At 55.9% G+C, this 12,160-nt stretch overlaps 1 protein-coding gene across 1 annotated transcript in view; it reads right to left on the bottom strand.

Annotated features, from left to right (window-relative positions):
* The window catches only part of NBAS (neuroblastoma amplified sequence), a 227,094-nt gene that overhangs the window by 1,405 nt on the left and 213,529 nt on the right, over positions 1 to 12,160 (bottom strand). The window contains exons 50-51 of the mRNA XM_004686434.2: positions 9,354 to 9,492; positions 4,751 to 4,879 (exon numbers count right to left, since the gene is read on the bottom strand). Coding sequence (XP_004686491.1) covers positions 4,751 to 4,879; positions 9,354 to 9,492 — 268 coding nt within the window. The remainder of the gene's footprint in view (positions 1 to 4,750; positions 4,880 to 9,353; positions 9,493 to 12,160) is intronic.

Below are 12,160 nucleotides of genomic sequence, written 5' to 3'. Positions count from 1 at the left end.
TCGAGACCCGGCCGGGCCAGGCCACCTGCTTTAGGGAAGCCGGTCCCTGGCCTTGGTCCCGGCCACGCACGAGTGGGTGACGGTGCCCGGCCCGGGCGCCACAGCGGAAGACTCGCGGCAAGGCCTGGGCGCCTCTCCCGGGCCTGTCCCCTCCACACAAGACACACGACTCGACACCCTGTTTGGGAGCCGCTCGGGCTGAGCGAAGGTTTTTGGGTTTGCTTTTATTTTTAGAGGGTGGATGGTGAGAGAAGCAACCGGCGCAAACACTCGCTCTCCCGCCTCACTCAGCCAGGCAGCGCCCTCACCGCCGGCCTGTGCCACTTGCTCACGCCCCCCACGTGCCCCGCTGAGCCTCAGCTGGGCCCCTCACAGTCTCATCTGACAGAGGGAGAAACGGGGCTTCAGTGAGGTTGAAGCCACGGTCATCGGCTGCCCACCAGGGAGCTGGACAAGGAGCTCTGGCCTGAGTGGGGCCCCCACGGACCCTGGAACACCGGGTCCCCTCTGACCGCCTGCCCCCCCACCCCCTCTGTGGGGCCACACGCTAGGCGAGACTGTGGGGTGAATGTGAATGACTGGCAACGCCACAGCTCACTGCCTTTCGCCACACAGCTGCCCCACGCGTGTGCACACGCGTGTGTTACTTCAGCTCACCCTTGGACACAGAGATCACCCCCTCCCGGCCCGCGCCTGAGCCCCCCGGGGGGGGGGAGAGCAGGCACCAGGAAGTTACGGCAGCACCTGCTAAGGGCCAGGGATGAAACGCCCGGGCGCACGCTGCAGGGCCGACCGGCTTTGCCGCCCAGTCGGCCTTCCGCCGGGCACCTTTATCGTTCCTTCCGCCCCTGGCTGGCTTCACCCCTCCGGGGCCCAGAAGACTGAGAAGGCGGCTGACGGGTCTGTGCAGCCGGCGGCAGAGACGGGGCTCTGCCCACGCCTCTCACTCTGCTGTCTTGTTCCCTGGCTCATTTCTCTCCAGGCCGAAGACTTAAATATTAGTCTCGGTTTTGGTGATAATGAACATTCTACTCTGTCGTTTGCAATTCTGCTCTGGTTACTTGCTGTTTCATAAACATTTGGCATTTTTATAATGTCAGGAAAGGATCTGTCCTTTATAGTCTTTTTCCCCCTAGTATCGTTAAGCTTAAAAGTTGCAAATTCTCGAAGGACTGGGGTGTCATTCTATAAAAAACTAAGTTTTTAACTGATTATGAATTTACTTGAGTGTATGGCCACACACTTTTGAGGGTTTGGGGAGAAAATATGTTGGCATTTTTGGACTGAGTTTAGATGTCTGAAAGAAAGATGAGACAATTCCAGGATTAACTGATTAGTTTTCCTGGCCATCTCCATGTGGATTTGGGTGAGAGGCAGTCTGGTGCTGTGGAGGGAAGAAAGGCTTTTGGGTGAGAGACTAATTTCCTGTCCTGGTTTCTTCACTAGGCAGCTGTGTGACCTTGTTGAGGACAGTCTCCCCGGGCCCCAGTTCCCACAGCCGAAGCACAGGGATCAGGAGGGCTGAGGCCTCTCTGCTGCTCAGTGCCTTCCCCACAGCCTGGCGTGGACTTCAAGTTCAGTAAATGGCTGAAGCTGTTATGGTCCAATGAATCAGGAATAAAGGACTTGCTAGAAGTAAGGGCTAATATCTAGGCCACAAAAGGAGTAAAATGCTTGCCATCTCTGCCAGTGATTTATTTTGGAGAATAAATGAAACTTTGCAGACCTTGGGAAAGAAATCTATTAACACTCAAAGCACTACTGTCTTCCAAGCCATTAAAACATTATCTGCCTAATTCCTGTTTCAACAATAGGTAATGAACCTTCTCTGAATTAAAATCTTTGATTTTATGGATCTCCACAATGCTAAGAGTAATTACAGTAATGAGGTAAGCTGAAATTCCAGGAACATAATGTATGCAGGGCCTCATTTCAATTACTTCAAAGATTATTTCATATTATTCCCCTGTTTACTTCAGGGAAGGGTATTTGTCTGGTTTTTATAAATACTATTACTAATAAAAGTTATTAAAGATATTCACGACAAAGGCAGAAAGTAAAAGAGCAAACAGGTGTGTACTTGGAATAATAAAAATGCCTGCAGACATTTTTTTTTTTTATATCCTGCTTCTATTTGAAGGATGTTCAGATCCCACCTCTCGGCACACCATCGCTCCGTGCCTGGCGTGGGGTCTACCGTAGCCTCTTTGAACCCAAAATCCGGGCAAGTCATCTGACGCCTGACAATGGGAGAGAATGCTGGAAACCCAAGGCTGGACGCCCCTGTGGCAGGAAACAAGCTCCTTTCTGGGCCTCGAGTGACCGACCCCTTCCTACCCGGCTAATCCTCGTGTTACTGTTTTGTATGTCAATCGCTCTGCAGGGTGATTCCTTTAACACAGGGAAGACTTTCTATCTCGCCTCACAAACGCCCACCCATCCTCACGTCTGCACCCAGCCATGCCATACGGGCACACCGCGCCGGGTGAGCGCGCACAGGAGAGCAGTGAGCTGCTGGGCCCGGGGGAGAGCTGCCTCGCTGGGTCACCCAGGCATGAAGAAGGCGAGGGAGGTGGCTTCAGAGCTCTGCATCGCGGCTGAGCAGCAGGGGCGAGGCGTCCGGTGATCTCCCCGTGTGTGCAGGCTAAGGTGATATTTAGCGAAGAGCAGAGATGCTTAGAAATCTGAGGAAAAGAGCCTGGTCCCCCAGACGCTGACAGACGGTGGCTACAAAGAGAGGTCCGGTTCAGACCGCAGGCATCGGCGAGGCACACAGTTGGGGGGCGCCCCGACTCTGCTTCCGTGATGCAGCCACTGGAGCCCACGAGGGTGGATCCCAGCCCGCACGAGGGCTGAGGGGGCTTCGCGGACACCAAGGGGGCTGCCAGGAGCCCCAGCCACCTCCGGTCACCGCAGCGGCCCGGGGCAGGGGTGTCGGCGGAGGCGCTGCCTGGGAACAGAACAGACTCGCGGGGAACAAGGACGGTGTCTGGGTCCTGTCAAATGTCCAACCTTCCCTCCTCCCTCCCTCTGTCCCCCATGTTTTCTTCTTATATTAAATTCTAGGTGTCTTTGAGTGGGAGGAGACCAGTGGCTCTCAGCATCCTTGTTCGTTTTATTCATTGCTTGTGGCTCTTTTACTGCTTCCGCCCTGTCCTTCTCTAAGAGAAGCTATTGTGAGTGGGAGCAGAACAGTTCCATAATAGCACATTTGGGTGGTGAACTGAAGCCGGCTAAGGGGAATTACTAGTTTGAAGGAGAGAAAACCGCCAAGGTGGTCCAAACCTCTCCCTCCGACCTGGCCACTGGCCACAATGCTGGTGCTTTCGGTGGGTGACGGCCCAGGGCAGCAGTGCAGGAAAGGGCTGGTGCACGAGTGTCTGGCTAGTTCTGGGCAACTCCGCTGGCCAGGACCGAGGTCCGCACAGCCAGGATAAAGGGGCGCTGGTTTCACCGAGAAGGGGTTCTCTCCCCAGGCGGCCCATCTAAATATGGTGGAGGGGGGAGGGACATCTCTGCCCCCAGCAACTCTGGGCCCCCCGACCCAATGGGCTGGGAAAAGGACACCACCTGATATCATCAGGCTTCCCTTCTTCCTTGTGCCATGTAATGAAAGAAAAAAAAAATAGACTAAGAAAAAAATTGTCATTCTTAGTTTCACATCAATTCCCCAGGTTATACAAGTTTTACCTCAGAAAGGCAGGGAGGCGACCAACAGCCAGGCCCCGACTGGAGGCCCCGTAGTGACCGATGGCCAGTGACAACGTGGGTGCTGACATCTTTGCAGAATCTTCCCGCTCTGTCAAATCTACACCCGTGAATAAAGGCGTCTCGATATTCTCATTGGTTCTTTACGACTGTTTCTAAGAGCAACTGGGTTCTCCTTTCTGTACCGCTGATAGCTTGCCGCAGCCTTTGTTGTTAGCAACAGTTCGCCCACGACGTTCTCATCCATGTCCTCACTGCGCGTGGGGAAGGCACCTGTGCTCCCAGACTCTCCTCCCCACTCTGGCCCGGGGCACGTTACACGTCTCACTTCTCTTACGTTTTGCTTAAAAAATGTGGTCATGGAAGGGGCGTGTGTACACGTGCACCTACACGTCAGACACTGACGCACTTCACAGAGCGCAGAACGGTGTGCGGACACGACAGACGCTCAGACACGCACAGCTACTTGAGATGAGAGAGGGATCGCCTGCAGAAGGACTCGGTGCGGATCACAGTGAGAATTCATTAAAACACAACCCTGAGCTATCCAGTCCTGACGTGCAAAACTTTAAAGGGAATGGAAAGTTTCTTCCTTAATCACGGTAACAAGACAAGCAGCCTTGAGGGAGAAGCTCGGGCCGACTTCGTGCATCCCTCCTCCAGCCAGCAGCTGCTGCGAGGAGGGGCTCGGCTCGTGTGAGGTTTCAGACGGGGCAGCCTCTCGCTCACCTGTAGCGAGCAGGTAACCAAACACCTGCCCGAGGCCAGGAGTGCCGGTGGGCGCTGGGCCTCGGTGGCTTTGTGTCCTTCAAAGACCACCACACGGGCTTTCTGGACAGACACTTGGATTACTTGGATTTGTATTCTCAGCACTGAAATACAGTAGATGTGTGTGCGATAAACAAGTACCTGCTTGTTACACAACAGAGGCAGCCATGTGGCCTGAGGCCGGTGGAGAGACGCTCTGAGGTAAATCACGCGGAGAATGTCAACGCTAACCCACCCCCTTGCCACGTCAGAGGGGGAAATCCACCCCGCGTACCTCGGCAACAGCGGAGATCCGCTCCAGCGCCGCAGCGTGGAGGCGCTCGTCGTGGCTCTCCAGGAGCAGCTTCAGCGAGGGCAGCAGCAGGTCCTGGGCCAGGAGCAGGCCGCACAGGTCCTGCACACACTGAAACACAAGGGGACGCGTAAGGCAGGGCGTGCGGACTGGCGCCACCGGGCGCTCGCCACACCCGGGAGAGCGCCACGGCACAGCACAGTGCACACACCTCGCCGGGCGCTCAGGTATTCACCTGAGACGCTGCTTTCATGGCAGCATGATATTCCACGGGCTGGATGGGGCCGTGCGATTTATTTTCCGAAACTCTGAGTCCTGGGGGTAATTATTTCTACTGTGCAGTGTGTGGCTGTGTTGTGTATGTGAGAAAAGTTTTAATGAATAACAATATACAACACACAGCAAGGCCTGGATGTTTAATAAGCAACAAAGACAATGATCAATTGTTAATATCATCAACGGTATCTAGCCATCACCCACCACCACAAAGGAAATCAGCAACTCAAATACTTAAGGATGTGCTGCCGATCACACTGTCAGAGAACAGAATGGCTGGGGTCCGCAGGGCAGCCGGCTTCAGGCAGGCGGGCTGTGGGCCAGGCAGCAGGCGGCACCCACGGTCGTCCCCGCCTGGCCCGCCCAGACGGCAGGCTGGCAGGACACCAGCCCAGGCCCCCAGCCGACTCACAGCAGCCCGCGAAGCCCCGCCCGGGCCCGCAATGAGCCGCAGAATCACCTGCAGGGTCGGTTCTGAACGCGCCCTCCGAGGGGCTGACCTGCCTCTTGAAGAAAGGCCTATCGGAGAAGGAAAATTCAAGTTTATGGTCTTTCCTTGGTAACTTTATTGAATTATAAAGTGCAGCTGCGAAAGGATGACCCAGGAAACTCCTATTCAAAGCTTCGGGTAAGGTCTCTTTGGGATTCTCCTGGGCAGCGTCTGCTCGCACCGGCAGGTCTCTGCGGGAAGCCAGCAAGGCCTCCGCGCCTGACCGGAAGGCCGTGCCGGACACACGGCGGTGACGGATGCCTGCAGGGTGGCGTCGTGTGACGCCTGCACTTGACTCACCTGAGTCCTGACGCCGAGGCCGGCGGAGGAGCCGATGGCGTCCGGACCGGGAGCCCAGGCCCGCAGGCGGCGTGCGGGTGGGCGAAGCTGGACCTGCAGGCAGGACACCTGGGCTGGCTGCGCCACCCTGACCGCTGCGCCCACTGTGCCCTCCTGTGAGAGCTGCCCGGGGACCTTCCTGCCCACGTGTGCCGGGAGCACAGAGGGACGGCAGCTTTATTTTACCCCACGGAGGGCCGATTCCTTCCGGCCGCGCACGGGCACCGAGCTGGGCCAGGCAGAGGCAGCGTCTGTGCGTGCCGCGGCCTCTGCTCGTTCTGTGGTAACCGCTACTTGTCCTCAGCGCCTCCACCTGAAGACATGACAACGCCGCCTCCTACCAAGGTGGCTCTGCTCCCCCAGCCTGGGCCCTGCTCCCCCAGTGGGCTCTGCAGGAATCTCCAGCGCCGTCCGTCCTCTCGTGCTGCCGGAGGGACTCGTGTGTCCCTGCCTCACTTCAGGGCAAGGCCATTTCCCTTCTCTGCATTCTACACGGGCCTGGTACATGCCAGATCTAACATGTTTGTAGAACGCTGTCTCTGTCGACACTCCGGTTTTCCCAGTAGCGCTGTCCACAGCATTCCTTGGTAGCTGGTGGGGCTCAGTCCAAGCGCACTGCTTGGTTGACCTCAGTCTCTCTGGAAACCTCTGCAGTATCCTGCTCCGCTGGGCAGCACAGTGGCCAGAAGGCTCCCAGGCCAGGCCAGGCCCTGAGCTCCCAGGCCAGGCCTCCAAAGGGGGGATTCACTTCGTGTGTGCACCAAGGGCTCTTATCGCTTGGCTAGTGGCTATTGACTAAATACTCACTCTGTATTTAAAAACTGTATTGTGTCTGTCGGCCACTTCCCTCGCTGTAAGAGGCCAGCTGATTAGGACTTACACGGGGACCTGGGAGCTGAAGGAGTCGAAGCAGCAGCAGGAAGCACGATTCGTCACAGGACGCCCCCCAGCCCGACCCGCCCGGCCACCAGGATGCAGAGTGCGAGCGTGAGGCTGGGCAGGACGCCTGGGTGCGAGCCAGTCGGAGGCCGGGTGTCATTCCCTTGCGGACTGTGGGTCCCAGGGACACCCGGGCCGGGTCCCGTGGCTGCGGGCTGACAGCGAACAGGTGCAGACCCGCAGCGCCCGGCAGCACCCGTCCTCACAAAGGCCGCGCAGCCTCGGCAGCATCTGGCTCTAAAGCTGAAGCCCCTGCGTGACGCCAACGGCCTGGGCCGCGGGGGAGCGGCGGCACACTGAGATGCAGCTCGGGGCTGAGCCAGGCTCCCTCACGGCGGGGCGTCTAGCTCCCACTCACCTCCGCCCGGGCGTGTCCGTGACGAGGCTCATGCTGCGCCCCAGCGAAATCATGGGCCTGCAGGGTCAGTCAAAAATAGCTACGCTGGGAATTTCAAATCTGTAAATGCCAGAACCCTGCTCGACACCGGTTTCTAGTCCACACGGCCGCCACTCCTGAGAGTGCACCAGACATCGCGGGGGCCCCCCCTGAGGCGGCCGGACCCAGGGCGTGGTGCGGCGAGAAGGCCCTGGGGGGCTCGCCCGCGTCCGGAGCCCGCACGGCACGCGTAACGAGCAGCGGGCAGCAGCGGGCACTCGCAGGAGGGCATTCTGAAGACTCAGGAAGAACGCCTCTCCCTGCGGGCACTTAGTGCAGGCCCGGGAGACGGGGTGAGGGCGAAGGCGGCGTGTCCGCGAGAGCCCTGTCAGACACAGCGGCCTCGTTCAGAGGCTGCGGAGAGGACCATGAGGCCCTGGGCTTGAAGCACAGCGAGTCGTAGGCCATCCTTCCCGCAGCGTGACGTTCATGCCATGGAAACCCCAGACGAGGCTGTGGAATCCCCTCATATGATGGAATAAACTGAGCAGGACGCTTCCACTTTGTACTGAGAACGCTCCTTCTTGGGTGACTTCGCATGTGGAGGCACGCAGTGGTCAGTAAACATGGTGTATACTCGGTGCACAGCCTTTCATCATGGCGTCCGAACATTCTACAGACCTTCTGATGAAAAGACAAACGCAGGCAGCACGGAGACATGAGGCCCCGGGGCGCAGACCCGCTTGACCGTGGTTGGTTCCGTTGCTCCGTATTGAAGCAGAGGCGTGACAAAGACCTGTTCAAAACGGGGCTCGGCCCAGCACCCCCCTCCCCGCGCCAAGAGCACTGACTTCCGAAAGCCGGCGGAGGGTGCTGTCGGGGGCAGCGGGCAGAAGCTGCCGCTCTGCTCCTCCTCGCGTCCTGGCGCCCTGCGCCCCCGAGACCGCCCGTCGGACCCCGCTTCCAGGGACCGGAAAGGGGCGGCCCGGAGAGTCTGGCGCAGTCCCGCATCACCTGCGGCCCGGCCAGGAGCAGAAACGTGGCCTCAAGCACGGCTGGGCTGCACCCGTCTGCCGCTCCCCGAAGGGGCAGTGAGGGCCGTGCGGCGCGGCCGCTCGGGGCGTGGCGTGGTGAGCACTGACTTTCTTCCAGTACTTGGGGATCACTGACCAGATTTGTTTTCTTTAGATCGACACCGTGAGCAGCCGCCATGAACAGCTGCTGCTACCTGCGGACCGGGGTACACAGGCCCCATCAGACCAAGGAGTGGGGGTTTTGTCTAGTGCTGGAAGCGTAGATATTTTGTAGAAGTCTGTCATTCTGGTGGTTGGAAAACTTCTTTAAAAGAGTAAGATATCTTAAAATTCAATTAAAAACCACTTAGCCAGTCAGTCTCTCCTTCAGAAAACAATTCATGAGATGTACATTCATAATGAGAACATTTTCTTTGTGTGATTATAACGTGGACCCAAAGCATCATATTTACCGTTTATTTTCAGGTTTAGCGCCTACGTGGCAGAAACCTGAAACTAATTAATCAATTTAGTGCCGCTACCCACACACTCCCACTGAAGACATGTCTGTTGTTCGCAGCCACCTGCCGAGGTCAGGTCCACAGCAGGGGACTGAGATTAACATGCATTTATTTTAGAATGCACAGATCACAAACATATCAAACAAACACTCTGTGACAGTCAAGTGATGGGCCAGGCAGAGAGCAAATGTCGGAGCGGGTGCGAGTGGGTTTGGCCACACCTGCGGAGACAGGAGCGGTGCTTCTGCAACCTGACTACACAGGATGGAAGGGTGGAAAGTCGGGGTTCCCACATGCGACAGCTGCCTCGTCACCCGCCTGGTCCAGACAGACAACACTTGCGCAGCCGTGACCCCATGGGACAGAAACTTGAGTTAGATATAAAAGGGCACCCCAAGGAATTGCAAACCGTTTCTGCTCTGGGACTTGGAAGAGGAATCCCTCCAGCCCCCCAGCACAGAGAACCTGGCCAGGGGCATCTTCCTGCTTGTTTGTCCTTTGATCTGTTACAAATGACTATGAGGCCTTCCCTATGCACGATGAGCTAAATGTCCCCTAAGTTCAGTCAGTGACACTGTTTACACCGATGCGGATGGGGGAGCCCGGGAAAGGTGCCCGAACCCCCACTCACCTCTGCTGGGAGCCTCTGCTTGGTGTCATATAAAGAGCGGCAGATTTTCACCACTTCGTGCCCCACTCCTGCCTTGTTTTCCGCGGTGCATCTGGTGAGCATAGCTGTGGCGAGTCCCATCCACGGATTATTGGCTATGCTGGTGCACAGGAGAAAGGGCATTGGAAATGGTTAGAGCCATGTCACTGTGATGAGGTGTTCTAAAACAGAGAAGAAATCCTACTCTTTTGAAGCACAATGCTTCCGGTAAACTGCAATTAAAATCTGGGCGGCGGGTCGCTTCAAGCCCATCCTACAGGAAAGACACCGTCTTAGGGGAGGACTGGCCGGCCTTCTGTGCAGGCGGTGGGCAGACACCCAGGAGCAGAGGTCGCTGCAAAGCCAGAGCGACTCCGGCTGGGACTCTGGCTCCTGGGCCACCGCTTAAGGGACTCAAGATGTCCCGGAACACTCAGTCTGGCTGCGGGGCTGTGGGGTTCGTCCTCCGTGATTACACAAGGTTATACTTTTAAAAGTTACAATGTTTTTGGCTACAAATGCGTGGACTGTTTGAAATCTAGTACCTTTCTAAGTGAAGCCGATTTTGCTTCTTGCCGGCGAGTGTGCAGTTTGGAAGAGTGTTTTAAAAGTGAGAAAGTACAGAGCCAGTCCACGGACCCACCAGCCACGCCAGGTTGTCTTTAGACTGAGACCCATTTGGAGGGTCCGCAGAAACCAGCAACTCAACCTTCAACCCCAGCGGTTTCCTAGTGACGACCCGGTCCGGGACCCCATGTCCTCATGTGTGGCCTCGGAGTTGCTGCGAACAGAGTCCAGGGCCCGGCACAGAGGTGGGACGTGGCGAACCCAGCTGGGACCACGCCACGGTTTTCACTGGCAGCCTGGTTGCCAGCATCTTTGCCAAGACAGTGGGCACAGTGCTGTGGCACTATCACCGGGCACCCAAGGGCGCCAGGAGGTGAGAGACCGACTGCGGTATCCAGTAACGAGAAAAGAACCCGTCCAAGACCATCTTCGCAGGAGTGTTTTTTTCCTTCTGAAAATAACTGGTTAAAAGCAAAACAAAACCAAAACCCACTCTTCTCGGTGTGCATCAGAAATTCCCACAGACCGCTGCGAGGCTGCAGGAAGAGTCTTCCCTGATCTACCCTGCTCAGGGAACACTCCCGGGAAGAAGAGATTCTCTGACCTCCGGAGTGCAGAGCTGAGCACAGGCGGGTGCACAGGGCGGGAGAGTTGGGGAGAAGAGGCCTGGGGGCTCCCGCTGCTTGTGAGCTAGAAGCAGCAGTCTGTGCCAGGCAGCAGACGGCCCCAGGCGGCCTGGCCACCCTCCCCAGCGGGGCCCTTGGCTGAGAGCTCAAGGCCTGCGGGACGACTCGGTGCAGCTGGCGGTGCCAGCTGCACACCCAGCGTGATGAGGAAAGGAGGGCAGGGAGGGTTACAGTCAGGTGACACTGGAAGGGGCTCACTTCTGAGCTTTGACACCCTCACGCGTGCCATCAGATGACTGCAGCCCCGGGAGGTGGCTGTGTGAGCCGGCAGTCCATCTGAGTGCACATCGCTGTGAGCGCTCAGTGAGCAGGCATGACCAATTAATTCCTAGAGTTTCAAGTGAGCTTAAAAAGAGAGTCAAAATTTTCCTGGTAAAATATGGCAACAAGTTTTCTTACTGTCATCATAAATCAGAACTCATGACCAAGTAAGGCTGGTATGTTGGGGTTTAAGGACAAGGAAAAATGGACACCTTCACGTGAATTTCTTTTCATTTCCTCTAAAGGTGGATAACGATTTTATATATTTCTTTCACGGGCTCTTTCGAAGGTCAAGTTTTAAAACTCAAGTCCAGACAGAAGAAACTGAACCAGGCCAGTTGGGTGTTAATACTTACCTGTATTCACGCTTCAGAGGCGGCCAGGCTTGCAAGAGCAAAGCCAGGTGCTGAAACTCGGCCTCCTGGTGACTGCTCTCCAGCAGCTCCAGGAAGAGAGCGAGTCTGTGCTCTTCGTCCTCAGTGTCGGTGGCCAAGACCTGGGGGAAGAGACCAGGCCTGAGCGTGGTGACGCCAGCGGTGGGTCTGTCAGCAGGAAAACTTCTACAGCGCACGGAGGGGAGACTCAGCAACATCCCCTCCTGCTCCGGACAGACAGACCTTCCCTGCTCCAGGCTTTTACCCAACTCCAAATATCCAGTTGGCTCAGAACAAGTCCCAAGATGGTTCTTCGCTTGATTACCAAATTAATTCAAACAAGAGGTTTTCCCTGGAACTGGCTCACTGATATTAAGTGCTATGTCAGAACACTAACATGTTTGATTTGAGATTCTAGTAACCAACGTGAGCGAACTTCTTAGAAGCTTGTCTTATCCCAAGTGTATTTCTGGTTTTCATTTTAGCAACGTGATTGCTGAATCCCAGGCTGTCCAGAAGTCTCTCAAGTTTGAAATTAAAAACTTTCCTAAAGTGCATTTGTCACAGGACTTTTGTTACATGTCAAAATAAAGTAAAACATCCCTTACTCACATCCCCATGACTAATGCAAAAGAAGGCTCCATAAAACATAGAATATTCATTTTTTCCTTGTCGAATAAGTGAACAAAATTCCTTTTACAATGAGGCAATCTTAAAACAAATCCCGTCTCCATTGTCTCCATGGATGAAAATGTTTGCTATTTTAAGTTTAAGAGTCTTAGATATAAAAGAAAGACAAAAGCTGGTTCTCTTGTTCCTCGCCTCTCCCCACACAGCTTCTCTACACCGGGGCCTAGAGGCAGAAGGCGCCTGAAAGAGTAACAAGGATGCAGGGTTACCT

This window comes from Condylura cristata, unplaced genomic scaffold, assembly GCF_000260355.1.
Source record: "Condylura cristata isolate star-nosed mole 26May11 unplaced genomic scaffold, ConCri1.0 scaffold00020, whole genome shotgun sequence".
Lineage (NCBI taxonomy): Eukaryota > Metazoa > Chordata > Mammalia > Eulipotyphla > Talpidae > Condylura > Condylura cristata.
This window is presented reverse-complemented; position numbering and strand designations above follow the sequence as displayed.